Source organism: Trachemys scripta, chromosome 6, assembly GCF_013100865.1.
Source record: "Trachemys scripta elegans isolate TJP31775 chromosome 6, CAS_Tse_1.0, whole genome shotgun sequence".
NCBI classification, from domain to species: Eukaryota; Metazoa; Chordata; order Testudines; family Emydidae; genus Trachemys; species Trachemys scripta.
Genome location: NC_048303.1, coordinates 46,391,640 through 46,417,868, shown reverse-complemented (window position 1 = coordinate 46,417,868; position 26,229 = coordinate 46,391,640). Strand labels below are relative to the sequence as shown.

Sequence of the window (26,229 nt, the reverse complement as noted above, 5' to 3'; positions counted from 1 at the left end):
TTTCACATGATATCTTACATGGCACGCTTTGTATGAAATATATCATAATTATATGACACAGGTGAATATGGGGTTTCCAGGATGCTGCTTCAAGGTACTTCCCCACAGTATTATTAGCCAAAAATCTTTAAATACAATCTCTCCTCTTAAATTATACTACCCATTTTGTATTTCTTTCCTTTTTTATTAGTTCTGTCCTCTTTTCATTGTGTGTCTTCATCTCCCCAGGATTTTGTATGTTTATTTTTTCCCTCCACAGCTTTTATTTCTGACACACATAGACTTTTTCTCTTTTCTCCTCTTTGTTTTTGGTTTTCTCTTTGCTTCAGTCTTCCATTGTAGTGGTCTGACAGGTTTCTCCTACCCTTGTTCTAAAAATGATATTTCACAATCTGCCTCCCTCTGGCAGAGCTTCCTCCAGAGACTGATACTACTCCATGACTCAACCTAAAAGGGCTACCAGACATGAAAGACATGGAAATGAGGATGAGACAGCCACATACTTATTCTCTCAGGGGCTGAATGCACTGCCTCTACAACACTCCTCACTTGCTGGCACAGAGAATGGAAGATCAAGCTCAGCCCTTAATTCTCCTGGTCTGCCACTAGCCTGATGCTCGAGTGTCTGTCCTCCTCCATTTGTATGCTTCATCCCTCTTCCATCAGCTGGTTGTATATTTCTGTTCACCTTTCTCTCATTCCTGTTTGTGCCTGTCTCATCCTCATTTCCATGTCTTTCCTCCCCTTCTGTGTCTCTTGTGTGGTCCCTCAGGATTGCTGCTTTTTCCCTAGAGGGGCCCACAAGAGAAACAGCAAAGTATAACTCAGTTAAGTCTTGTTAGTTTCATTCTTCTCTTCCTGCTGGGTCACAAGGATGGGAAGGATACGTGAAGAATCACCACAAACATGGTGATCCTCTGGTACTGCAGAAAGAGGAGCTTATGCTGGTAATGCTGAGGAAGTGCTATGTGCAGTACCAGTATATCAGTGGCACTCCTGTGCTGGATTCTCTTGCAAGGGAATCTTTAAAATGGGACGGTGAGGCTGCATGGGAAGCTACAGATGCCTGCAACCCAGGCTGAATCAACACCACCCTTTTAGGAAGTGTTTCCAGACATGCTGCTTGCTTCTGATTTATTTATTAATATTAAGGTTTTTAAGAGGAATTTTCCAACTTAGCCAATGGGCAGTTTACTCTGGGCTCCTTGCACATTCCTTTAAGCCATAATTAATTAATTAAATTGACACCAAGATGCTGCTTGCAAGAGACAGTTATTCTGGTTGTTGGACTAATTGCCAGTCAGGGTTTCTGGATGGCATTCCCTTCACAATAAGGCTGCTAATTAATCTTGCTGCAGTTCTCACAGAAAAAGTGCTGATAAGCATATCACTAATTAACATAAGAAAGAAAATGTCAAGAGCCCTGTTGTGTTTTAGGGAACCCACTCCCAGGGAGATGAATATCACTATTAAATACGGAGACAGACTAACTACTAACTATGAAAGCCAATGTGCCATGACACAGCACCAAAACCACACAGACTTTATTCATTTAGGAACCTGCATATTGAATGTCTGTTCACTCTTATTTAATAACATTGACCGTTAGAAATTCTGTGTACAACCGAAAGATCAAGTAATATGGGACAGGAACATTGCAAGGATCCTGCATGTTTGATAAATAATTTCTCCCAGAAAATTATTCATAGAGTTTTCTTATTCATAGAGTGTATAGGTGAAGTAGCTTAAAAAACACATTAAAGACATGGGGACAGGTCCTCAGCTGGCCCGTAAAAGCTGGCCCACAATCCCCACTCAGAAGACCTTATAATTTAATTCAGACAGACCAACAGGTACACCAAGGAATAATTCAGTCACAAAGGGAAGTTGGAAGAGACGGGTAGGTGCTACTGCCAGTTGGTGAAGACCTTCAGCAGTGGATCTGGCCCATCCAGGGGAACATTGATGGCATCTCTGGATGCATGTAGGTGACACTGCCAGTGCCCTTGCTCTGGGTGCCGTGAGAGATGGCCCACTGGAGGACATGTGCTTAGGTGAAATAAGTGTTGGTTTTAACTTACGAAGCTTTATGGTTCTTTATTCCTCTCCTGTGCTTACAGGTCAGAAAATCCTTCACCACAGAAGTGATGTCTTAGAAACAGTAGTCCTGATTAACCCTTCAGATGAAGCAGTTAGTACTGAGGTAAGTCAGCTGGAAATGTCTTATTGGATGTGTCATAAAAGCACCATAAGTGAATAAGAGGAAAGGGTATTCTGACTGTAGATAAATGAACATATGGGAGTGAATGTCAGTAAAAGTGTCAGCCTCCTCTTATCTCTTCCTCTTGTTTCCCTTTTCCATAATAGGATTTTAAAGAACATACAACAGGAATACTCATATCTCCTTTCTCAGGGTTACATTTCCAACAACCCACTAAAATCTGTTTTTGATCAAGTGGAGGCAACTGCGATGAGAGCTCTTGTGTTGCTGCTCCCGCACCCCTCCCTGGCTTGGTTCTGTATGTCTATTTTAAACTTGATATAAACCAGGTCCTCTGAGACCGTTTTAGATCTTTGAGAAGGATTATCATGTATATAACCTCTTTCCTCCAAGAAATCACATGCCGTGATCAACAGAGTTGGAGGCTATCACAGAACAAGAGATCTCCAAGTCCCGCATACTCTTTAGAAGAGAGTCAAAGCACCAGCCATGTATCTCAAGACCCCTCTTAGAGAGGCAAAGCAACATTCCATCCAGGAAGGTGTGGCAGATAAAAATAGGGATACTTATGCAGTTAACAAATAATTTTCAGTGAATATATGGATGATCCCCTCTGAACATATTAGAAGTATAAAACCTTCAAATGGGTATTTTGTTGCCAGGGATGTAGTTTTAATTGCTGTACACTACCAAAGAAGAGATTCTTACTAACATTGTGTAACATTAAACACACATAACTAAAAGGAGGATATGCTAATCAAAATGTTTAAACTTTTAAACGTCAAGTAAGTCATCTTTATTACAATTTCTCTTATTTCCTCTGCTGTTATAGAATCTCTTAAATTGCAGCACATTTATTTAATGAGAAAAGAGAGAGTCAGTTCAAGTGGCAGCTCTTAGGTTCTGCTGTTAAAGTCTGATCCCCTTTCTTCTTATAAAGGAAGAAAAACATCACGGGGGGGGGGCAAGAAAGAATGGCAAAAGTTAGGAAAATGCAGCTTCTGTCTCTGAGGCTTGCAGTTCAAATGATGGAAGACCACAGGAAAAGCAGTTGGCATGCAGGCCAGTTAGTAACTCCTGCACCCTGGCTTTACTGCCCTGGCTCTGGAAAATGTTTGGGTAGGTTACTCTTAATTTCCTCTAACCAGTCTGTGGGAGGAAAAGGTTTTTTTTGTTGTTTGTTTTTTCCTGAGATTTGGCTGTTCTTCAATGCTTTCATTCTGCCAAACTGGTAACAGCCAAAAGTTACAAGGTTAATTTTATCTTGGCTAGCTAAGCCAGACTCTCACTGGGCAAAAGTCAAAATGAGAATTAAGAAAGTGGAAGAAGGAAAAAAGTGGGAGTAGAAATAGCCATCTCACCCCACCATATGGCAATCAGGAATATTAAGTTCATATCGCAGGAGTAGCTCAGGACACAGCCAGGGAGGGGATGATGTCATTAGGTTCCATCTCCTTGTCTAGTCAGGATGATATATCTGTCAGAGTGGGAAAGAAGAAGGCTCATGGTGTGATTGTAAATCCTTGGGACCTGCCCTGTGGTAATGATGACCGTATTAGTGATGCAGGTTTATGCATTGAGCAGGATGCTGCCTAAAAATCCTACCATGTTCAGTAAGCTGCAAATACTCCCTAGGAAAGAAGTGTCCAAAACAGGCAATATTCTTGTCAATCAAAACTGCCAAAACAAAATACATTTCCTATAGTCTGTATATGGACAGTTTCTCTCATTTTAAGAAGATTCTGCTCTGTTGCTATAACAATTTTATAACTTTCTCACATCTGGAAAACTTCTGATTAGCTATTTCTTTGGGCCAGACAAACTCATTAAACACCATATATTTGACTTAATTCTGGGGTTTCTTTCAACAACATGCGACATCCTGATACTTTTCATCTACTTTGAACAATATAGGGCTTCAACCAAGGCTAGGGTTGAACACAACATATCTCGGTCCATTTTATACTACCTTATTACAATTTATTTTAAAAGTAATGGTCTTATATGAATGCACAGAATTCTGATAGTCCCCCATTAGGCCATCATTATACTCTTTTTATCTTTGTCTCTTCATTTTTTTCCATGCATGCTATGTATTATGTTCTAAAAACTGCAAGTATTTTTTGTTTTGTTTCTGTCATAGTTCTTTATCTCTGTAGAAACTCTTTAATTATCAGTTAATAAACAAAATTGAGGGGAATTATATGACAGTCATGTATCGGTGGTTCATGAGACAGGAAGTAATTTTGTGGCTGAAAAAGCTGGTGGTTTTATACATAAGCTGGCTGACTGCCCAGAACTGCTCCTGCAAAGAGAAAAAAAAATTAAAGAAGGAAGCCAGTTCTTTAATGAATTTTAATACAACTAAAACAGATGAGACTTGAGTGACATACATCAGCCAGCTGGGTGCACTTACCAGTGTTCTCTTCTGAAACAGAAATCTTTGACCCACCAAGGATATTGTTGGATTTTATCATCCAACACAATTAGTGACAAGCCCGTATTAGGCCTGCTTTTAATTACGGAGTCCTTCTGCTGTTCAAACTTCAGGGCCATTTCTTTAATAAGATCAAAACGGAAGTCTTCCTGATCCATACTCTTCAGTGGCCCCTTTCAACACATTCTAAAAACAGAGTTGTTGAACAGAGATTTAGGTCAATACTGCATCCTTCCTGGCATGAGACAGAATAATTTAGGGCCATTGATCACTTAACAATCAATATATAAAGTTATAAAACTGGCTTGCTGGGAGTGCTGAGAGATGCTGTTTTGTGGCTTAGAAATATTTTGCAAAAAATGTATTCAAGAACACAGTTCTTTATACAAAACTCAGTTGGATTCCAGTCATATTTAGCCAGCAGACATCCCTCTAGCTCTACAAGCTTTTCTTTGACAAAAGGCTGTCAAGTATTACAAGCAGTGACAGAGTAGTAGTAAAACTTAGGAATTATCAGATGTAGTGAAGGCTGTTTTGAAAGTGAAAATAATCTGTAAAGGTAAAGAGTATATATATATATATAGAGAGAGAGAGTTAGTTTTAATATTCAGTATCTACTTTAAAACTTCAAAAACTTGTTCTACCAGTAGTAATCTCTTTGAACCAACAGGCATCCATACAATTTGCTAATGTCTATTCAGAATAATATACTGTGCCAGCACAGTACAAGTTCCAGTGTCCATTTTTTTCTGACTGTGAGCATCACACAGATTGTGTACCTGACTATTTCCTATTGGTTAAAGTTAGGAATGGGTGAAAATTGTAGCGCATAAGCGTTCATGAATTTGGCAGATTATTTTTAGTTCACAAGCTAGTCCAAGTTTGTACAGTTTTTCATTAAATTTATACCTGTTTTTTTCTTCATGATAAATTTAGTTGTCAGTAAAGTTTTTCTAGCTAAAGAGCAGGTAGTGCTCTGCATTGCGGAAAGAAGAACATTGCTCCCAAAAAAATGGTAGGCGGATACAAATGTTTGACCTGTTACAGTGTAGAGGTCATGTTGGGCCAAAATTGTCCGTGATATAACTCCATTGACATCCAGAAGCAGTACACCAGGAATAAATTTGGTCCATTGTATCTTTTTTTTATTTTAATTTTTCACTGTCCTTTGCTCCTTTTTCAGTCTCTTCAGTTTTATTTGTTCATTGTACCTGTTCTCCACTCATTTTTATCCCCTCCCCTTTAATTTTTCCTTTACTGTTTTTTCTTTCTGCTTCTTTTTTAAGTGAGATAAGTTAGGTATTCTGTGTAACTCTCCCTGAGTGTCAATGGAATTACATTAGGGATGACTTTAGCACAACATGTTCTGTACACTATAACAGGTCAACCATTTGTCTGCCTACCTTTTTTGGGAGGAATCTTTCATTGGACTATCTTCTGTCAGTGGAAGACACAAGCCTTCAAGCTTTCCCAGACCTGAAGAAGAGCTTTGTGTAAGTGTGAAAGCTTGTGTCTCTCACCAACAGAAGTTGCTCCAATAAAAGATATTACCTCACCTACCTTGTCTTTCTAATATTCTGGTACCAACACAGATACAACAACATCTTTTTTAAGTGTCCTTTATAAATAGAGTATGTGATGGGTTTGGTCACAGAGATCCCCTTGGGACTGTCACCTAATGTGCTGTAATGACTACTGAGCCCACGTTTCCTGCCAGCTTGGGACTTCCAGAACCCTGTCTTGTTGAGCCAGACACACTAGCCTGCTGCAACACAGACCCAGGGTCTGGTCCACGCCCCCCAAAGCTACATCTTAACTGAAAACAGCTCAGCAGGTTACCTGTCTCCAGCACCCAGACACCCAGTTCCCAGTGGGATCCAAACCTCAAATAAATCCATTTTACTCTGTATAAAGGTTATACAGGATAAATTCATAAATTGTCCGCCCTCTATAACACTGATAGAAAGACATGCACTGTTGTTTGCTCCCCCAGCTATTTATCACTTACTCTGGTTTATTAATAAACAAGGGTGATTTTATTAAGTATACAAAGTAGGATGTAAGTGGTTTCAAGTAATAACAGACAGAACAAAGTAAGTCACCAAGCAAAATAAAGCAAAAACACACAAGTCTAAGCCTAATACATTAAGAAACTGATTACAGGTAATATCTCACCCTCAGAGATGTTCCAATAAGCTTCTTTCACAGACTAGACTCCTTCCTAGTCTGGGCCCAATCCTTTCCTCTGGTACAGTCCTTGTTAGTTCCAGCAGACATCTCAGGTGGTAAGCAGGGTTTTTCTCATGACTGGCAGCCCTGTTTGTCCTGCTCCACCCCCTTTTATAGCTTTGGCACAAGGTGGGAATCTTTTGTCTGTGCTTGTCCCCACCCCCCCATATCAATGGAAAAGAACAAGGATTAAGATGGATTCCAGTATCATGTGATATAATCACATGTCATGGTAAGACCCCTAGTCCATTCTTCCTGGGTTGGCCCATATGTAAACAGGAAGGTTTGCAGGTAAATAAACCATTTACAACCAATTGTCCTAGTCAATGGGAGCCATCAAGATTCTAAACCACCATTAATGGCCCATACTTTGCATAATTTCAAGAGGACCTCAGAGTTGTACTTCATATTTCTAGCATACCAATAGGAGGAATATATTCAATGGTTTATAACCTTTGTTATGATACTTTACAAGAGACCTTTTGCATAAAGCATATTCCAGTTACATCATATTCACACTCATATGCATATTTCCATAAAACACATGGAGTGGAACGTTACAGAGTAGAACCCAGTAATGGGTGGGTGGGTTTGAAATTAGGCAAAGCAGGGTTTGGACCGAAGAGAGAGGCTGGAAATGTGGTAGCTGCATTTAATTTTTGTGCTTTTGTTCTTTACCTTAGGTGCGCTTAATGATCACAGATGCTGCAAGACACAAGCTTCTTGTACTAACTGGCCAGTGCTTTGAAAACACAGGAGAGCTCATCCTGCAATCAGGATCTTTCTCATTCCAGAACTTCATTGAGATCTTCACTGACCAAGAGGTTTGTCCTTAACAAAAAAATTTTCATAATGTTTTAGTATGATGACATATTTTTCGATGCATTGAAGATGGCCACCTTGATATACTTGAAACTAGAATTGATGCCTCAGTGTGGGTGTCCTTTGGCCCTCTGTACACAATTTTCTTCAAAATGTCTAATTCATTACTTTAGTTTTGATTTAACAACAAAATTAAATTTTAATTTGGCAAATTGCAATAATAACTTTACAAAATAAAAAAACAGGGAGCCTTTTAACAAATGGAAGGTAAAATTCCCATGTCTAAAATGTAAAGCTTATTTATTCAGTATACTTTTACAAGGCTTTTACTTTTACAAATAAGTTTGACACCTTGTTTACATCAGTTCTTGCCTGATAGCAACTACCTGGTAGATAACATTAAATAAGACACACAGCAATCTGTAGGATTAACAACTGATATGTTCAACACAAATCTGTTTATTTTTGCTGCATAGGGAAGGATAGAGTTCATAATATCTGAAACCAATGTGACATCTAAAAATTAGCATCATGTACAAGTGTGTGACAAGATATAAGCCACAATGTACTGCGTCCCTGTCTGATTAATAAAACAATGTGATTTTAAAAATGCATACAAAATTAGGGCCAAATCCTACCCTTACTTGTAGAAAACCAAACTGTGGGAAGGGGAATGGAGTAGTTAGTAATCTATTTTCAGTTGGGTAAATAAGTCATTCCTTTCAGGTGAGGAAATCTGTTGCTTAATCCAGTTCAGAAATCCAGATCTTTCCACAGGCAATGCTTGCCATATGATTTTCAACTTCTCCCTTACCAGATCACTGTAGATATCCAATTCCAGTGTCCTAACAGCAGCTCTTCACAATTTGAAATCATCATTACACATTGGCTGCCCCACGTATCTGATTCACTCTCCCTCTGAGCAACCACACTGATGCATTTTAACAAATCTATCGCTGTGTGAAAAGACAGTGTGAACAGACAGTGTTTTAAAAAACAGATATCTTTCCTTGGTATCAACTGTCATCTTGGATCTAAAAAGATAATAGGAAGTTACACCTTTGCAACATCTTCTGAGAGAGTGGGGTTGCACGAGGGTAGTTGTGAACAGAATTTGGTCCAACATCTCTCAACAGAGACTATGGGCCAAATTCTGCTTTCATGGGCACCAGTGCAACTCCACTGAAGTTCATAGGTATTGTGATGGGTTAGATCACAGAAACCCCCTTGGGAGCTGTCAACTGATGTGCCAAGACTACTTCTGCCCCTGCTTTCCTGCCCTGTCAGCTTAGGACTTCAGTGCCCTGCCTGGTTTGAGCCAGACTCGCTAGCCTGCTGCAAACCCAGACTCAGGTCTGAACCATGTCCCCTAACAGCTGTAGGCTTGACTGAAAGCAGCTTACAGAAATGTTCTCATCTTTAACACTCAGACGCCCAACTCCCAGTGGGATCTAAACCCCAAATAAATTCTTTTTACCCTGTATAAAGCTTATACAGGGTAAACTCATAAATTGTTCGCCCTCTGTAACACTGATAGAGAGATATGCACAGCTATTTGCCCCCCCCCCAGATATTAATACATACCCTGAGTTAATTAATAAGTAAAAAGTGATTTTATTAAATACAGAAAGTAGGATTTAAGTGTTTCCAAGTAGTAACAGACAGAACAAAGTGAATTACCAAGTGAAATAAAATAAAACACCAAATCTAAGCCTAATACAGTAATACAATTGAGTACAGATAAAATCTCACCCTAAGAGATGTTTCAATAAGTTTCTTTCACAGACTGGATGCCTTCCTAGTCTGGGCACAGTCCTTTCCCCTGGTACAGCCCTTGTTCCAGCTCAGGTGGTAGCTAGGGGATTTCTCATGATGGCTCTCCACTTTTCTCTGTTCCACCCACTTATATAACTTTTGCATAAGGTGGAAATCCTTTGTCCCTCTGGGGTCCACCCCCATGGAAAAGCACCAGGTTAAAGATGGATTCCAGTTCAGGTGACATGATCACATGTCACTGTAAGACTTCATTACCCACTTACCAGCAACACATGTATACAGAAAAACTTAGAGGTAAAACAGAGCCATCTGCAGTCAATTGTCCTGGTTAATGGGAGTCATCAAGATTCCAAACCACCATTATTGGCCCACACTTTGCATAATTACAATAGGCCCTCAAAGTTATATTTCATATTTCTAGTTTCAGATACAAGAGTGGTACATTTATACAAATAGAATAATTACACTCAGTAGATTATAAGCTTTGTAATGATACCTTACAAGAGACCTTTTGCACGAAGCATATTCCAGTTACATTAGCATATTTTTATAAAATCATATAAAGTGCAACATCACAGGTATGCATTAACGTAACTGAGAGGACAGTGCTGAAAACATACCAATGACATTAAAAAGTGGGAGAAACTGCCTATGCTCTTCATTAGCAAAGCTGTAATTCTGAAAGGAATAGAGTCTCCAGACTCTATACACCATACGCATGTTTCTTTTAAAGTTCTCAGCCTAATTTTTTCACAATTTATTTAGTGTGGCTAAAAGAACTCAAGAGTTTCCTACGAGATAGTTATAAAAGGTCTTGGTAAAATGACAGACTAGGTCTATCTGATCATCTGTTTTACTGTGTAGCCTACCATTTGAGAGACATGGTCAGATGGATTCCTAACATGTAAAGCACTTACTGGTACAATCCACTAGAGCTGTCAAGTAAGGAGGCTCTAATATGGCTCTCCCATTTTCCTCCTCTTACTCTTTCCTCTCTTTACTCCCTCCCTTTTTTGTCCTGTCTTTGCTCTCTTCCAAACAAAGCTATGTGTGATGTTTGGATAAGATTTATTTATACTCTTATATAAGTTGGTTTATATACTTAGTAAGGATGACATGTGAACATAAAACAGCTGTTCTGAGATTTTATTCCTTTCCTGCTTTTACTAGTTACCCATACACATTGGGTAGTGTGACAAGGGTCCTGCGCTTTTTGGCAGATTTTCTTGCCTCATCACATATCCTCCCCCTCTGCTCAACACCATAGGGTTGGGCAACTTGGGATGCCAGGCAGTGTACCCGTGATAGACCATCAGCGTTGCCGTGGTGGCATCCAGCCCTGTGCCGTATGCGGAACTGGAATGGTTGGAGGAATAAGAACCACCTGGTGACCCTTGCATTCTTTTCCTTATTTCTCTGCATCCACTGGAGGGATGCATGGTCCGTCATGAGAGTAAATCGCCGCCTAAGAGGTAATAACGCACTGTCTCCATGGCCCATTTGACAGCAAGGCATTCTCTCTCGACTACTGCATACTTCTGTTCTCTTGGGAGCAGCTTTCTGCTTAGGTAGAGGATCGGGTGTTCTTCTTCTCCAATCATTTAAGACAGAATCGCCTCCAACCACCTCGGAAGCATCTGTTTGTAAAATAAATTCCTTGTTAAAGTCCAGGGCTATGAGTATGGGGTCATTATACAGGGCCGTCCGAAGGTCTATGAATGCCCCCTATGCTGCGTCGGTCCACTTCACCATGTCTGGATCTCGGGCCTTCACCAGGTCCGTTAGAGGACTTGCCCTACTGGCGAAGTGGAGAATAAAACGTCGGTAGTAGCCTACCCACACCTAGGAACACACGGACCTGCTTCTTTCGGGTCGGCCGGGGCCAGTTTTCAATCACCTCTAGCTTATTAGTTTGGGGCTTTACTATACCCCTTTCTTCAATATATCCCAGGTACCTAGCCTCTGCTAGCCCTATGGCGCATTTAGCAGGATTAGCGGTGAGGCCAGCCCGCCTTAAGGTGCGTAGGACTGCCTCAACTTTCTCCAAGTGGGTTCCCCAGTCTGGCGTATGGATGATGACATCATCTAGGTATGCGGCTGCATAACTAGTATGGGGGTGCAGCAGCTTATCCATGAGGCGCTGGAATGTGGCCGGGGCTCCATGTAGCCCAAAAGAGAGGACGGTGTACTGGAATAACCCATCCGGGGTGGAGAACGCTGCCTTTTCTTTAGCTTCTTTGGTCAGGGGAATCTGCCAATACCCTTTTGTCAGATCCAGTGTAGTCAAGAATCGGGCACTACCCAGTCGGTCAATCAGTTCGTCGATGCGTGGTATGGAGTATGCATCGAATTGGGATACTTCATTCAGTCGGCAAAAGTCATTACAGAATCTCGTGGTACCGTCAGGTTTAGGCACTAGAACGATTGGACTGCACCACTGACTGTAAGATTCTTCAATAACCCCTAATTCTAACATTTTCTTTACTTCGGCCTTGATTTCTTCTCTTTTGGCCGCTGGGATTCAGTAGGGTCTCAGTGTTACCTTGGCTCTGGGGATCGTGCGGATATGGTGATAGGTCTCAGTCGTCCACCCTGGTTTTGTAGAGAACACATCTTGGTTGCGATTAATCATGTCGGCTGCCTCAATCTTTTGGATTGGCATCAAGTCGGGTGATATCCTCGCTTGCTCATGTAAGTTATTCTCCTGGGGAAGGGTCTCCTGGGTGACTAAGCATGCCTCTCTATCATGCCAAGGTTTTAGAAGATTAATGTGGTAAATTTGCTCCGGTTTCCTGCGGCCCGGCTGCCGCACCTTATAGTTTACCTCTCCCACGGCTTCAATCACTTCATAGGGTCCCTGCCACTGGGCCCACAGCTTGCTTTCTGCTGTGGGCACCAGGACCATTACTCGATCCCCTGGTTGGAACCGTCGAAGCTTTGCTTGGTGGTTATAATGGGTTCGTTGGGTCTCCTGTGCTTTCTCCAAGTGTTCCCGTACAATGGATGTAACTCGGGCTATCCGATCCCTCATCTGCAGTACATGCTCGACTATGTTCCTTCCGGGATTTGGCTCCTCTTCCCAGGCTTCTCTGGCTATATCCAATATGCCCCGGGGTGGTGCCCGTATAGTAATTCGAATGGAGAGAAACCTGTGGAGGCTTGTGGGACTTCCCGGATGGCGAACATGAGGTAAGGCAATAGGGTATCCCAATCTTTCCCATCCCGGCTCACCACTTTCCTGATCATGGCCTTGAGGGTCCTATTGAACCTTTCCACAAGGCCATCTGTTTGTGGGTGGTATACAGAGCTCCGTAGGGCTTGTACGTGAAGCAATGCACAGAGATCTTTCATCAACTTGGACACGAAAGGTGTCCCTTGATCAGTCAGTATCTCCTTGGGTAGTCCAACCCGGGAAAAGATCTGTACTAGCTCCTTAGCTATTGTCTTGGAAGCTGTGTTGCGTAGGGGGACGGCTTCCGGGTACCGGGTTGCATAGTCTAGTACAACCAGCACATGTTGCTGGCCTCGAGTTGTCTTCTCTAGGGGCCCAATCAGATCCATGGCTATGCGTTCAAATGGTACCTCTATTATTGGAAGAGGTATCAAAGGGGCCTGCAAGTGTGGGCGAGGGCTATGTAGCTGACACTCTGGACAAAAGGTGCAGTATCGCCTGACATCTTCATGTACTCCTGGCCAGAAGAACCTCCACAGGATCCGTGCCTGGGTTTTCTCTACCCCTAGGTGTCCTCCAAACAGGTGACTGTGGGCGAGGCTCAATATGGCTTTTTGATGTTTTCGTGGCACCAGAAGTTGATGTATCTCCTGCATTTGCACCACACGGTACAGGAGATCTTTCTTCACTATAAAGTAGGGTCCTGGACCCCGGACCTTCCCCTCCACTGGTATCCCATCTATCTCAGCCATCTCTTTCCTGACGTTATCATATCTAGGGTCCTCTGCCTGGTCCTGCCCGAAAGTCTCTCTCCCAGGACTAACCTGCCTGAGCTCCCAGGGGCCGGCTTCTGCTTCTTCCAATGGCTCGTCACCATCACGGCTGGGGCCAGCCTCCAACTCACCTTCCATGTTGGTAGTTTCTCTGTTGGCTGCTCGTGTCCATCTGCCTACTAGCGCGGTCTTCTGACCCTGGGTCAGGATCCGGGTTCTCAAGGCCTTCACGGCCTTCCTTTCTTTTTTTTTTCTTCCGGGCCTTTTGGGGGGCTGAGAATAGATCCTGAGAAAACTCAGAAAACATTGGGGGTTGACATTCCCCCAACGATGAATCACTGCCAGCAGGGTCCTCACCTCCCTCCAGCCTCTCCGGGGGGAGTAAATTATCAAATCCTGGATAGTCCCTCCCAATGACTACAGGATATGGGAGTTTAGGAACTACGCCCACTGTCACCTCAATGGGGTTCCCCTGAACCTCTATCTCCACTGGGATGGTGGGGGTAATGGCTCATGGCCCCATGCACGCACGTCACTGCTACGCGTTTGGCTTGTAGCAGCTGGCTACTTTTTACCAGCTTACCTGATACAAGGGTGATAGCACTCCCCGAGTCCACAAGCGCTGTAGTCTCTGCTCCATTTATCTTCACCGGCCTGGTGTAGTTATACGGGGCTAATGTGATGCCCGCAAGGTGGATAAGGGAGCACGGGACCTCCCAATCCCCCAAGTTGCATTGCATAGGCTCCTTGGTGCTGGGACACTGTGCTGCTATGTGTCCCCACTCCCCACATGCATAACATCTATAATTGTTTCTAATCATTCCCCTATCATGTGGGGGATTAGGGGGGTTAGTCCCAGGGTTCCCCCCACTCAGGCCAATCCCTTCCTTCTGGGGTCTCCACTGGTTTTCAGCCCCCCTCTTCCTCTACCTAGGACTCCCCAGGGGTTTGGCTGTCCCATCTTCCAGGGTTGGGATTGGGTGTTTGCTATGAAAGGGGCTTTCCTTGGGTAGTCGGGTCAATTGCATGACAGCCAGGGGTCTTTCTACCAGCGTGATCATCTCATCATAGGTGGACGGATCGTTCTGGCCTACCCATTTGCGGAAATCTGGTGGCAGTGCCCTCATGTATCGGTCGATGACCAGAACCTCTAGTATCTCTTCTGGACTCTGGGACTCTTTGCAACCACTTTCGTGCGAGATGGATGAAGTCATATAATTGGGACCGTGGGGTTTTGTCTTCCTGGTACCTCCACTCGTGATACCGCTGGGCCCGCAGTGCGGTCGTTACCCCAGATTTGGCCAGGATCTCTGCTTTCAGCTGGGGGTAGTCTGCTGCAGCCTCTTCAGGGAGATCATGGTAGGCCTTCTGGGCCTCCCCACACAGGAATGGGGCAACCAGACCACTGATCTCGAGGCCAGGCCTCCCGTAGGGCTGTCCTCTCAAAGGCCAGAAGGTATGCCTCTACATCATCCTCCCACGTCATTTTCTGCAGCCAATGGCTGGCCCGTATGAGCTGCATCCCATCATGGCCACGGTTCAGCTCTGTAAGGGTCTTTACCTGGTTTACAAGTTCCTGCAACATAGCTCGGTCTTGAGCAGCCTAGTCCATCAGCAGGTGATTAGTCTCTTGTTGCAGCCGCACTGCTTCTTGTTGGGCGGCTGCCTGGACACGGGTAGCCTCCTGCTGGGCTGCCATGGCTTGTATCAGTGCCCGTACTACATCATCCATTGTGGTGGAAAAAAAATAAACCCTCTCCTTTTTTTTTTTCTTTTTTAAATCACCCTCCTTCTTCCGCCGCGCTGTGCACCCCAAAATCCCACTCCTGACACCAGTGTGACAAAGTTCCTCCTCTATCTTGGTGGGTCCTGTGCTTATTGACAGATTTTCTTGCCTCATCACAGTAGATTATTTTTGTATGGCTAACATTCATCATCTCATTCTGTGTCTCTGTTGAATTTTACTTTCAGTAAATTCTGAAAATAAATTCCATAACAACAAAAATAGGAGAGCAAGACACAAATCTTCAGAGTTCCACTGAAATGAAACGTCTCCTAGACACACAACATTAATTATTATAGTACTCTCCATTCCCCTTGGTAATCCAGTTTATGGTCCAAAATTTTCAGTTTATTCAACTCTAATCTAGTCTAAATCATCTTTATCAAAGTCTTTCTTTTAGATGTAAATTACAATTGACTATCCCTGAAAAGTATTTTGTAATAGTTTGCAAGATGGTGAATATGCTTCAATTACATTTGCAGTGTTATTGTAGCCATGTTAGTCTCAGGATATGAGAGAGACAAGATGGGTGAGGTAATATCTTTTATTGGACCAACTTATGTTGGTGGAAGAGACGAGCTTTTGAGCTCAGAGAAGAAGAGCTCTCTGGAAATCGAGAGCTTGTCTCTTGTACCAACATAAACTGGTCCAATAAAAGACATTATCTCACCGACCATGTCTCTCTCACAAATTACATTGACATTTGGTCTCCATATTCAGTTATTTGACTGAATTATTAAAAAAAAATGCTTGAACAGTTTTGTAATATCTTTGTCATGAGTGAGTTGAAGTCTCCTGCATATACTTTATTTACAATAAAACAAATAGAAACTGTGTATGCAGTGGGGATTACCCCATGACTGGGATTTAAATCTGGAGGCCCCACTGTGTATGTAAAAACCATTCTTGATTGTAGGGGGCAACTGTAATTCAGTCAGGTTCATGTAACTTATTGATCCTAGTGGGCAGGATTTTGTGAACTGCCAATGCAGAATACTAAGTACCAGGTTATTCAGGAGTTCTGAATCCCCCTTCTCTTCTGGTTACAGAGACAATAGTGGATGCAGTAACATTTTATTGCTGTTCTCCCAATAGGCCCCCAGTGGCGGCAAAGGAGAGACTTGCAGCACCAGGTCACCATTTAGCTGGCCTTTCCAGCCACAATTTGTTTTGGCTCACAAACAGAATATCTTGTGGTGTCTTTTAATAAATTATTAGTCACTATCAGATCCTAGTCTGGGAAAACCATTATCCACTTTCAAGATATAAGTTTTCTGTCTTTGCTAGATATGAGACTTTTGGAAGCCAAGGGAAACATTTGATGCCAGATTCTATCTTCGGCTGCACATATGCAACTACCATTGACAGCCTTGGGAGTTTTCATGTGTATCCAAGGGTAGAATTTGGCCCTGGTGTGTTTATTTCCATGCCAGTCCCCAGGACTCATTCAGTTTGGAGCCATTTCATAGCTGTGCTGATTTCTGAACTCTGAGAGCAAACTGAAAAGTGGAAATTTGTCAGTGAAGGGTTGAAATATTATGTGCTTTCTGTTTACTAATCTGAGACCACCAAACATATGTCTTTAATTCAGACTGGAACAGAATAATAGCTTTTAGTAGTGAACACAGGACTTTTTGTTCATAGAAGCCTTCAGTTCAGTGTCTATTTTGGGTCTCAGAATGTTATTCAACACTGGAGAAATCAGTGGAGTTATTCAGGATTTAAACTGGCAAAAGAACTCAGAATGTGGTCCATGATTTTTTTAATCAAAATGTTGTCAAAAGGATTTTTAGCCACAACACTCAGCTGTGGTTCTCTCTTTTGCTCTGGGTTTACATATATAAATTGATATTTAATGAATTATCTGTTATACAGAGATTAATTACTAAACATATGGTGTTAATACAACTGCCATTTAATAGCCTTTTAAATATCTAATTATATATAAATGCTATGAAGTCCATTGTTCCATTCAAAATGTGTATATTTGCAAAATTGCACACTAAGAATATGCAGATCTGCCTCTTTAATTCCCATATTTCAGAAACCTAATGATCTTACAAACGTTTTGTTCCCGACTCTTTTTTTAACTTTGAAGCAGTAAATCAGCTCCCAGAGGTGCTGGAACTGGTGGCGCTGCCGCACCCACTGGCTTGAAGTGGTTTTCATTATATACAGGGTTTACAGTTTGGTTCAGTGGCTCTCCGCACCTCCACTATACAACTTTTTCTAGCACTTGTCAGCTCCTCTTCTTGTCAAAAGCTGGCCAGCAGTTAAACTAGTTCTGGCATGATGCCTGCTATTTTTGGTGCCAGACCATTCAAAAGGCATTAAAATAATGAAAGAATTGTGGAATACAGCCCCATGTTGGGAATAATGTGGAGGCATCCTGCTCCAGCAAGAGCTCCAGGAAGTATTGTGGTTCAGATGCCTCCTGGAGCTTCTGTGGATGCTGCTATATCACGACCCATAAAGAAGGTATAATGTGTGCTCCCCTAGGTGGGGCGCCAGCTCTACTGGCTGGTTAGGAGAAGTGGAGAAGTTCACAGTTCATTTGCATTGAGTAGCACTAATTGCAGCATCAGCACCATGGAATCCTCACATTATGCTCTGAGCATAAGGACTCCCATTGTACCCAACCTCTCTCTGTGAAGGATGCAAGAGGTGCCTTCAGCACCTAAGAAGGGACCAGGCACAGTCTGGTCCTTTGTATTTAAAAACAGTACAGCAATAATCTGATAATAACAGTTTCCTTTAGCACCTAGAATTGGCTACTGTCATGTGGAGAAAAAAATAAAAAGGAATGTTGTATCTTTAGTGTGAAGCTTGTACTGTAACCCAAGGACAGCCTTGCTATGTTATATTTTTATATGACATTTCTATTATAAAATATAAATTTACACCAACCTTTTGTCTTTTTGTTTTACAATGCTAGATTGGTGAATTATTGAGTACTACACACCCTGCCAACAAAGCCAGTTTAACTCTGTTTTGCCCTGAGGAAGGGGATTGGAAAAATTCAAACCTTGACAGACATAACCTTCAAGACTTCATCAACATTAAACTCAACTCAGCATCCATATTGCCTGAAATGGAAGGACTTTCTGAATTCACAGAGTATCTGTCAGAATCAGTAGAAGTGCCATCACCCTTTGACATTTTGGAACCGCCAACATCTGGAGGTTTCTTGAAACTCTCAAAACCCTGCTGTTATATTTTCCCAGGTGGAAGAGGGGACTCTGCATTGTTTGCAGTGAACGGATTCAATATGCTTATTAATGGGGGATCTGAAAGAAAATCTTGCTTCTGGAAACTTATCCGACATTTAGACAGAGTGGATTCCATTCTGCTCACCCACATTGGGGATGATAATCTACCAGGAATCAATAGCATGCTTCAACGAAAGATAGCTGAGTTAGAAGAGGAACAGTCACAAGGTTCTACTACCAACAGTGATTGGATGAAAAATCTGATCTCACCTGATTTAGGAGTTGTATTCCTCAATGTTCCTGAAAATCTGAAAAACCCTGATCCTAATTTTAGGGTAAAAAGAAGCATAGAAGAAGCTTGTTTCACTCTCCAGTATTTAAATAAGTTGTCTATGAAACCAGAACCTCTCTTTAGAAGCATAGGAAATACCGTTGACCCTATCATTCTATTTCAAAAAATGGGAGTAGGCAAACTTGAAATGTATGTGCTGAATCCAGTCAAAAACAGCAAAGAGATGCAGTATTTTATGCAGCAGTGGACTAGTACAAGTAAAGATAAAGCTGAATTATTGCTGCCAAATGGTCAGGAAGTAGATATTCCAGTATCCTATTTGACCTCAGTCTCATCACTGATCGTATGGCATCCAGCAAATCCTGCAGAAAAAATAATCAGAGTTTTGTTTCCAGGAAACAGTACCCAGTATAACATACTAGAAGGGCTGGAAAAACTGAAACATTTAGATTTCCTTAAACAACCAATGGTTACACAGAAAGACCTTACTGGTAACATACCTAGCCCAGCAGTGAAACAAGCAAAGCTGAAACAGCGAGCGGACAGCAAGGAAAGTCTCAAACCTGCCACAAAGACACTATCAACCAAGACTGTCAGAAAAGAATCTAAAGAAGAAGCATCTGAACCAGCAAAGCCTAGTCCTCCAGAAAAGCCTCAGAAAGTAGAAAGCAAGGAAAAGACTACAGTAAAAAAGGAAAAACCAGCAAAAGCAGAGACAAAATCTTCAGTAACAGAAAAAGATATGACAGCTAAGGAGGAGCAGCTAGTGAAATCCGAAATTGCTGAAAAACAAGCAGCAGATGTCAAACCAAAAGTTGCAAAGGAGAAGCATGTGAAAAAGGACGTGAAAGTAAAATCTGAAGAAAAGAGAGAGGAAAAAGAAAAACCAAAGAAAGAGGTTTCTAAGAAAGAGGAGAAAACACCTACCAAGAAAGAGGAAAAACCTAAAAAGGAAGAAATCAAGAAAGAAGCGAAAAAGGAAGTGAAAAAGGAAGAGAGAAAAGATTCTAAAAAAGAATTAAAAAAAGAAACTCCCCAAAAGGAAGCGAAAAAGGAAGCTAAAAAAGAAGAGAAAAAGGAAATTAAAAAGGAAGAAAAAGAATCCAAAAAAGACACCAAAAAGTTTCCAAAAGAAACAAAGAAAACACTTGCTCCTTCAACTGAAGCCCGAAAGCCTGTGACAAAACCTAAAGCACAAAAGAAAGAGGAATCTGTTAAAAAGGAAGCTGGGCCTGTTGGAAAACCAAAGGAAAAAGGCAAAATTAAGACAGTAAAGAAAGAGAGCAAGGTCAGTGAAACACAAGCTGCTGTGGCGGCAGTGGGAGCGGTTGCTGCAGCAGCAGCAGCTGCTGGAGTAGTAGCTAATGGAAAAGAGCTTGAAGCTGAGAGATCCCTTATGTCTTCACCAGAGGATTTAACAAAAGACTTTGAAGAATTAAAGGCTGAAGAAGTAGAAATAGTAAAGGAAACAAAGCCTCAGGTAGGGTTAATAGAAAGTGAAGGGAAACTAGCTGACTCAGAACAAAAGGAAGCACATGAAATCCAGAAAGAAAAAGTAGATACTGAAGGACCTGCTGACTCTCCTGATGAAGGCATAACGACCACTGAAGCTGAGGGTGAATGTGAACAGACACCTGAAGAGCTGGAGCCTGTAGAAAAGCACAGGGTTGATGACAATGAAAAATTTGAAGATGAAGGAACTGGTTTTGAGGAATCATCTGAAGCAGGTGATTATGAAGAAAAGGCAGAGACTGAGGAGGCTGAGGAACAAGATGAAGATGAGGAAGAAAAAGCAACACTGGGCATCACAAAACGGGATATTGGCGTGGCAAGAGAAGTGGGAGAGACTGAAGCTGATAAACATGCTAAAACTAAAGATAAATATGTTGAAAAGGCAGAATCTGAGGCAGGAGATGAGCGAGCTGAAGAAGATATGGAAGAGACAGTTGAAAAGGCAGAAACTGAAGAGACTGAAGAAGAAGCTGAGGAAGAAGACAAAATGGAGGATGTCAGAGATGAAGAAGTGGAAACTGAAAAAGTTGAAGCTGAAGAAGACTATGTTATGGCTGTGGTAGACAAAGCTGCAGAGGCTGGTGAAGTTGAAGATAAATATGGCTTACTCATAATCACACCAACTAAACACTCTGAACCTCAGTCCCCAGCTGTTGAACCAGCATCTTCTATTCATGATGAGACTTTACCTGGGGGTTCAGAAAGTGAAGCAACTGTTTCTGATGAAGAAAATAGAGAAGACCAACATGAGGAATTCACTGCTACTTCAGGTTATACTCAGTCTACCATTGAAATTTCTAGTGAGCCAACACCAATGGATGAAATGTCAACTCCTCGGGATATCATGAGTGATGAAACGAACAACGAAGAAAGTGAATCACCTTCTCAAGAATTTGTAAACATTACTAAGTATGAGACATCACTGTATTCTCAAGAATATACTAGACCTAAACTCTCTCCACTTCATGATGCTTTCAATGGTTTATCTGAAGGATCAAAAACAGATGCCACAGAAGGTAAAGATTATAATGCTTCAGCTTCTACTCTCTCACCCCCTTCTTCATTAGAGGAAGACAGATTCTGCAAATCTTCCTTTCAAGAAGTGTACCATCAAAGAGAAAATGAAATCAAAAGTACTGCTAAATTACAAATCAAAGATACCTTTTCACAGGCATTTGATGAAAAGCATAGCTCAGCTAAGAGTCCAGTTCAGAGTCCATCACCTCCATCACCAGTTGCTAAAACACCACTAAGTGAACGTAGTGTGAACTTTTCCCTGACTCCCAATGAGATTAAGACATCAATTGAACCTGTAGTGCTCACTGCATTGCCTGATGAACATCCAGAAGTTATTGAAGAGCATGGTGTCAGCCCTGATGATAAAACATTAGAAGTGGCGTCTCCTGCACAATCTGTTGCTGGTAGTGCAGGCCACACACCTTATTATCAGTCTCCCACTGATGAAAAGACCAGCCGACTTCCTTCTGAACTCATTGAAAAGGCAGCAGAAGCTCCGGTTAGTTTTGAATTTAGTGATGCCAAAGATGAGACTGCAAAACCCAGAATAAGCCCTATGGATGAGCCTGTGCCAGACTCAGAATCGCCTATTGAAAAAGTTCTCTCTCCTTTACGAAGTCCACCTTTGATAGGTTCAGAGTCTTCATATGATACATTTTTGACTGCCGATGTAAAGTCAACTGCCAGACCGACTGAGAGTCATTTTGAGGAGAAAAGTGAAAAAGAAGAGTCCCCTGTTCAGATAAGCCCAGTTTCTGAAGTCACCTCTGTGGATCTTTTCCAAGGACAGCAAGATGAAAAAAGTATGGCATTTATGCCAGCTAAAGGTTTTGGTCTAGAAAAGAATATGGAGGATATTGAAGCTACCAGTTCTCAGACTCCACTGGTTTTGGATGAAAGGAAGCTAGCAGGAGATGTCTCTCCTACACAAATAGATGTTAGCCAGTTTGGATCCTTTAAAGAAGACACCAAAATGTCAATATCTGAAGGTACAGTCTCTGACAAATCTGCAACTCCTGTTGATGACGTTGTAGCAGAAGACACATATTCACATATAGAAGGAGTTGCTTCTGTCTCCACAGCCTCTGTTGCTACTAGTTCATTTCCAGAGCCAACTACGGATGATGTTTCTCCTTCTTTACATGCTGAGGTTGGATCACCACATTCTACAGAAGTTGATGATTCTCTTTCTGTATCTGTTGTACAAACACCAACAATTTTTCAGGAAACAGAAATGTCTCCATCTAAAGAAGAATGTCCGAGACCCATGTCAATTTCTCCACCAGATTTTTCACCTAAAACTGCAAAATCAAGAACACCAGTGCAAGAGCACAGATCTCCTGAGCAGTCAACTATGTCAGTAGAATTCAGTCAGGAGTCCCCTGAGCAGTCTTTGGCAATGGACTTTAGTAGACAATCTCCAGAACATCCCACAGTAGGCACTAGCGTACACCATATATCTGAAAATGGACCAACTGAAGTAGATTATAGCCCTTCAGAGATACAGGAACCTACTTTTTCACATAAGATATCACCTGTGGAGCAGACATGTTATACTCAAGAAAAGGATCTTTCAGAGATTATTTCAGTATCTCAGATTGAAGCTTCACCCTCAACTTCATCAGAACATACACCTTCACAGATAGCTTCTCCACTGCAAGAGGAAACACTCTCAGGTGTCATGCCACCCAGAGATATGCCGCTGCATTCTTCATTTACCTCAGAAAAGATGCAGAGCCTAGGAGAAAAGCTTTCACCAAAGTCTGATTTATCTCCTTTAACTACAAGAGAATCCTCTCCTTTATACTCTCCTAGTTTTTCAGATTCACCTCCTGCGATCAAAGAAACAACTGCTGCTTGTCACTCACCATCACTATCACTTCATGTGTCCTCAGATAAAATATTTGGTTACCATACCTCAGTAACACATGACACAATACAAGACTCTCTAACAAAACATAGTCCAGAGCCTTTAGCCTCCACAGAAAAAGATGAAGCTGAAAAAATCACCAGGTCAGCTGAGGCCATTAGTTACTCCTATGAGACAACTGGGAAAATCACTAGATCACCAGAGGCCATTAGTTATTCCTATGAGACAACTGGGAAAATCACTAGATCACCAGAGGCCGATAGTTATTCCTATGAGACAACTGGGAAAATCACTAGATCACCAGAGGCCGATAGTTATTCCTATGAGACAACTGGGAAAACCACCAAGTCCCCTGAAGCTCCTAGTTATTCCTATGAGGCAGCAGAGAAAACCACTAGATCACCAGAGGCCATTAGTTACTCCTATGAGACAACAGAAAAAACCATCAGGTCACCTGAAGCCATGGATTATTTTTATGAGAGAACTGGAAAAACCACCAGGTCACCTGAGGCTAGTAGTTACTCCTACGAGCCAACAGAGAAAACCACCAGGTCATCTGAAGCCATGGATTATTCCTGTGAGAGAACTGGGAAAGCCACCAGGTCACCTGAAGTCGTAGAATACTCCTATGAACCAACAGAGAAAACCACCAGGACACCTGAAGCTGTGGAATACTCCTATGAGAGAACTGGGAAAACCACCAGGACACCTGAAGCTGTGGAATACTCCTATGAGAGAACTGGGAAAACCATCAGGTCACCTGAGGCTGTAAGTTACTCCTATAAGCCAACAGAGAAAACCACCAGGTCACCTGAAGCCATGGATTACTCCTTTGAAACAACTGGGAAATCAACAAGATCACCTGAGGTTGTTGGTTTTGCCTATGAGACACCTGGGAAAACCACGAGGTCACCTGAGGCTGTTAGTTACTCCTATAAGACAGATGTACATTTTGCTGCAGAAAAATCATCTCTAGCAGAAACCCGTCAAGATGTTGATTTATGCCTTGTGTCTTCCTGTGAATACAAGCATCCCAAAACCGAACTTTCACCCTCATTTATCAACCCGAATCCCCTGGAGTGGTTTGCCAGTGAAGAACAGTCTCAAGAACAAGAAAAGCCATTAACCCAGTCTGGAGGAGCCCAGCCACCTTCAGGAGGAAAACAGCAAGCACGCCAGTGTGACGAAACTCCTCCCACCTCAGTAAGCGAGTCTGCTCCATCTCAGACCGATTCAGATGTTCCCCCAGAGACTGAAGAATGCCCTTCTATTACTGCAGACGCTAACATTGACTCAGAAGATGAATCTGAAACCATTCCAACTGATAAAACAATTACATACAAACATATTGACCCTCCACCAGTCCCAATGCAAGACCGCAGTCCTTCACCCCGGCACCCAGATGTCTCAATGGTAGACCCAGAAGCTTTGCCTGTTGATCAGAACTTAGGCAAACCTTTGAAGAAAGATCTGAAAGAAAAGACAAAAACTAAAAAGCAGGGTACTAAGACCAAGTCTTCCTCACCTGCCAAAAAAAGTGATGGTAAATCAAAGCAGGTGGCTTCACCAAAGCCAGGTGGCTTAAAGGAATCTTTAGACAAAGTTTCCAGAACAGCTTCTCCAAAGAAGAAAGAGTCTGTGGAGAAAGCAGCGAAAAATATCTCTATTCCAGAAGTAAAATCTTCCCGTGTTGAGGAAAAAGATAAGGAGGCCAAGAATGCAACAAATTCCACAACATCAAAGTCTGCAAAGACTGCAACTTCAGGTAAGGAAAGATCAGGACCTGTGTATATCAGGAAAAGATGTGGAGCCAGACTCTCAGCTGGTATAGTTGAACTATCTTGATATTTCATCAGCTGATAATCTGGCCTGTGAGGTGTGCCTGAGGAAAATCCATGTTTATTAAAAAAATCTATAGTATAAGGTTTCACATTTAAATTAATTAAATTAACTGAATCAACTCTTTAATCTGGAAAAAGCTAATAATGATTTAGATGTGTTAATTGATATCAAACAATTAGAGAGGCAATGTATGAAATATAGAGTGCAATTATTATTTATCCAATTTGTTAGCCAGCTGGCTAAGCTGAAAATTGCTATATGAAAAGTTAAATGAACAGTAAGCAACTATTTTCTTCATTATAAACATAATTTAAACATAAAATTGTAAAGTGAACAAGCCCGTTAATTGGTTTGAGTTGTGTGAGTGTAATAGGAAATTAGATGTGCTTTACTGTTCCAGTGCATTATTCCTTATTAAGTATTCAGAAGGCTGGTAGTTATCTAAGCATGCACTTCCATGAAATCTGGCTACAATCTGATGGTGGTGGTTTACTAAACATATAGGGAGATCATTTCCTACAGATGTTCCTGTGCATTCAAAGAAGCTGGAAGTCCCATTTACAGGGTAGATAGTTGAAAAGGCACAGTTCCCCTGCAGACTTACCCTGAGGGCTTGTTGAACTCAAGGATAATCTGTAATACAATGTACTCTATCCTGCAGCTGGGAACCTGTAGACCCTGATATAAAATACTGTGGTTTTCAGTTGACAGTACAAAAATTATGGTTAAAATGGAAATCTCTCTGCATAGATATAGATAAAATTTAAAAATTCAGATATTGACCAATTTGTTGTATGTGGGATTTGATATGTTTTGTTTTATGGGTTAAGTAATTTTTTTCCTGGCTTGATCATGAATCCACGCTTAGCTTTATATTACTTGATTACATTAAAAAAACAAATCTTGAGTGGCTTATTATTATCACAACAGAAACAGAACATATTTCCACTAGACCATGTATTTCATCTCATATAGAGAAATTGCACCTTTTGAGCAAAATCTGTGCTATCTCAGGTGGAGAGAGGCGGGATAGAAAACCTTCTCCTTCCCGAGTTCACCTGTGCCGTAGCTGCAGGACGAGGATATGTCCCTAGCAAATCGGCACTCCTCCATCTCTAGCCTTCCTATGCACGTGCTGCTTCACTATCCCTGGCCTCCCAATGCAGATGAATAGTTGGTACATTCTTTTTTGAGCTGCAGTAAGAGGAAGTCCATAGCACACTTCATTCCCCACTGAACTTCTGCCTGGTGTCAAGTATGTTCTGAGAACAAAA

At 41.8% G+C, this 26,229-nt stretch overlaps 1 protein-coding gene across 1 annotated transcript in view; it reads left to right on the top strand.

Moving 5' to 3' along the window:
• Positions 1-26,229, top strand: part of MAP1B (microtubule associated protein 1B) — a 120,124-nt gene that overhangs the window by 83,291 nt on the left and 10,604 nt on the right. The window contains exons 3-5 of the mRNA XM_034774543.1: positions 2,121-2,203; positions 7,571-7,711; positions 18,149-24,878. Of these exons, the coding sequence (XP_034630434.1) occupies positions 2,121-2,203; positions 7,571-7,711; positions 18,149-24,878 (6,954 nt within the window). The remainder of the gene's footprint in view (positions 1-2,120; positions 2,204-7,570; positions 7,712-18,148; positions 24,879-26,229) is intronic.